At 62.2% G+C, this 2,737-nt stretch overlaps 1 protein-coding gene across 1 annotated transcript; it reads left to right on the top strand.

Moving 5' to 3' along the window:
• The first annotated feature begins 404 nt into the window (after window positions 1-404).
• LOC126263374 (nematocyst expressed protein 3-like) lies at window positions 405-1,076 on the top strand. The gene has a single exon (XM_049960465.1). It carries the CDS (start codon window positions 405-407, stop codon window positions 1,074-1,076), a length of 672 nt encoding a protein of 223 aa, XP_049816422.1.
• The last annotated feature ends 1,661 nt before the right edge of the window (window positions 1,077-2,737 follow it).

The raw sequence follows: 2,737 nt of genomic DNA, 5'->3' as shown, positions 1-2,737 counted from the left end.
CCGTGAAGCCTGCCGGGCGTGACCTTTACTTGGTCACACTCCGCACTGCTGACGATTATCGCCGGGTCACTCAGGAGGCGTCTGAGCGTGGTATCCCATTCTATACCCACGCTTTCGCACCTGACAAGGTCTTGAAGATTGTAATCCGCGACCTCCCGTTCAACATGGAACGTGAACTCGCTGACCTGGGCTTCTACATCCGGGCAGTCGTGAAGATGAAGTCGCCTAAATCACGCGATGGTCTCTTCCTGGTCGTCTGCTCCGACACCGTGGAGAACCGCAAACTCTACGAATTGACGCGGGTCGCCGACGTTCCGGTTCAGACCGAAGATCTTCGCTCCCGGAGAGGCCCTGTGCAGTGATTTCGCTGCCAGGGGATCAATCACGTCGCGCGCCACTGCTCTATGCCGGACAGCGCCGGCGCCCAAGCAGGACGTGCGTGCCCCCGTCCGCCCACCGAGAAGCCGACATGTGCTCTCTGTGGCGGTGCACACGTGGCCAGTTATCGTGGGTGTAAGGTGTGGAAGCGTGCCATCGCTCGCCAACGTGGCCAAACGCCAGCGCCACGTCCGAAGAAGCCAGCAACGAGACGGCCCGGCGTCTCTTTCGCGGCGGCAACGTCAAGGGCGCCCTCCGCCGTCCCGGCTGCGTCGGCTGCTCCTGCTCCTGCCGCATCCGAGGCCGTGCCGACACCTGAGGCTCCTGCGCCTCGACCACAGCTGCTAGTGGCGGAACCGGGTACTGCGTCTCCCGGGACGTCGGCCAGGCCGCGCCCCGCCAACCGCTGGCGCGGGGGTCACCGCACCGTGGGTACCCAGCGCTCAGCACCGTCAGTCAAGCAGCCCCAGGTGGACTCTCACAGCGAAGCAGCCGCGCCTCCCCCTTCAAGCGCCGGGGCCGCGCCGGCTGCTTCCACCGCTGACCTGGCCAACCTCGTCGCGCAGCTCACTGCCCTGGTGACCAGTGCTACGAAGTTGATCGAAGTCCTGTCGCAGCAACTCACCGCTGCAGTGCCGATGGCCTATCCGGCCCCGACCGCTGTCAACACTCACCAACTACACCGTGGGCAGCGTTAGAGGGCTCACGGTCGTCGCGTGGAATGCCAACGGCGTCCGCACTCGAGCCGGCGAACTTCGCCAATTTCTTCGAGATGAAGCCGTCGACGTCTACCTTATCAACGAAACCCACCTGAAGCCTGGGGTCGACGTCAGGGCGGCAAACTACTCCAGCTATCGCACCGATCGACTGACGGCGGGTGGTGGGACAGCCGTTTACGTCCGCAATTGCATTCGTCATCACGTGATATAACTTCCACCACTGGCAACGCTGGAGGCCACTGGTGTCGTCGTTCACACCTCGGCGGGCGCCATAACGTTCGTCACTGCCTATCGACCGCCGTCTCGTCCACTGGACCCTGCTGACATCGATGCTCTGCTCTCCTTGAGGGGGCAGGTGTTCGTCGCCGGGGACTTCAATAGTAAACATGTCTCCTGGAACTCCAGGATCACCAATGCCGCTGGCCGCTGCCTGCTCCGGGTATCGGAACGTCACCGTGCGCTTGTGGTGGGGCCGTACGACCCGACAATCTTCCCTGCCCGTGGCCTCCCGGATATAATCGACATCGCGGTCGTCAAGGGCATCCCTCATCAGATCACTGCCACGACGAGGACGGCACTGTCTTCTGATCATGTCCCAGAGGTTTTTGATATAGACCTAGACGACCTACAACAGCCCAGGAGAGGCATCTCACTTGCTGGCATCGACTGGGACAGGTTTCAAGCAGCCGTCACGGACTCACTCGCCGCCGCGCCACCCCCTGCGGAAACCGGAGCGGACGCAGCACTTCGGCACTTCGCGGCAACCACGATCGACGCCGCCAATATAGCAACGCCGCCCCGACCGCGCACTCCGCCTGACTACTCCCGACAGCTGCCGCCGGACATCCTTGCGGCCATCACTGAGAAGAACCGGGTCTACCGGGAGTGGCAGAGGACAAGAAATGCCGACACCAAGCGCCTCCTCAACAGGATGCGTCGGGACATCCGGGCCACCATTGACAACCATCGCAATCGCGACTGGAATAACAAGGTCGCCACCCTCTGTCTTGACGACGGCACGGCCTGGCAGACGACGAAGCGTTTCCTACGCCGCACGCAACGTATCCCTCCGCTGCTGGTCCACGGTCAGGCTGTCTGCGAACCGGCTGCGAAGGCTGATGCCCTCGCAGACGTCTTTGAGGCTGCGTTTACGCCGATGGAAGACCCGACCGACGCTGTCCACGACGACCTGGTTGCTGTCCGGCTCCCACGCTACTTGGAGGCACGCGACGACGATGTCATTGAAGAGACGACGGCGGAGGACGTGTCGTCCATCCTGCGTGCCCTGAACCCCAGGAAAGCTGCGGGCCCAGACGAAGTTTCCAACACCCTACTCCAGAAGTTGCCGCCGGTGGCTGTCACTCATCTCGCCGACGTCTTTAATGTAATCCTCCGGTCCTGCAGTTTTCCTCAGTCCTGGAAGCATGCAGAGATCGTGGCGATTCCGAAGATAGGGAAGGATCTGCGCCAGCCTGCGAACTACAGACCTATTAGTTTACTGCCGGCCGTCTCCAAGGTCTTTGAAAGGGTGTACATCAGGCGGCTGCAGAGCCACGCTGACGAGGAAGGCCTTCTGCCCGAAGAGCAGTTCGGCTTTCGCAGGGGCCACTCGGCAGTTCACCAACTCCTTCGGCTATTGG

Source organism: Schistocerca nitens, chromosome 6 (assembly GCF_023898315.1).
Source record: "Schistocerca nitens isolate TAMUIC-IGC-003100 chromosome 6, iqSchNite1.1, whole genome shotgun sequence".
In the NCBI taxonomy this organism is placed as follows: Eukaryota; Metazoa; Arthropoda; class Insecta; order Orthoptera; family Acrididae; genus Schistocerca; species Schistocerca nitens.
This window is presented reverse-complemented; position numbering and strand designations above follow the sequence as displayed.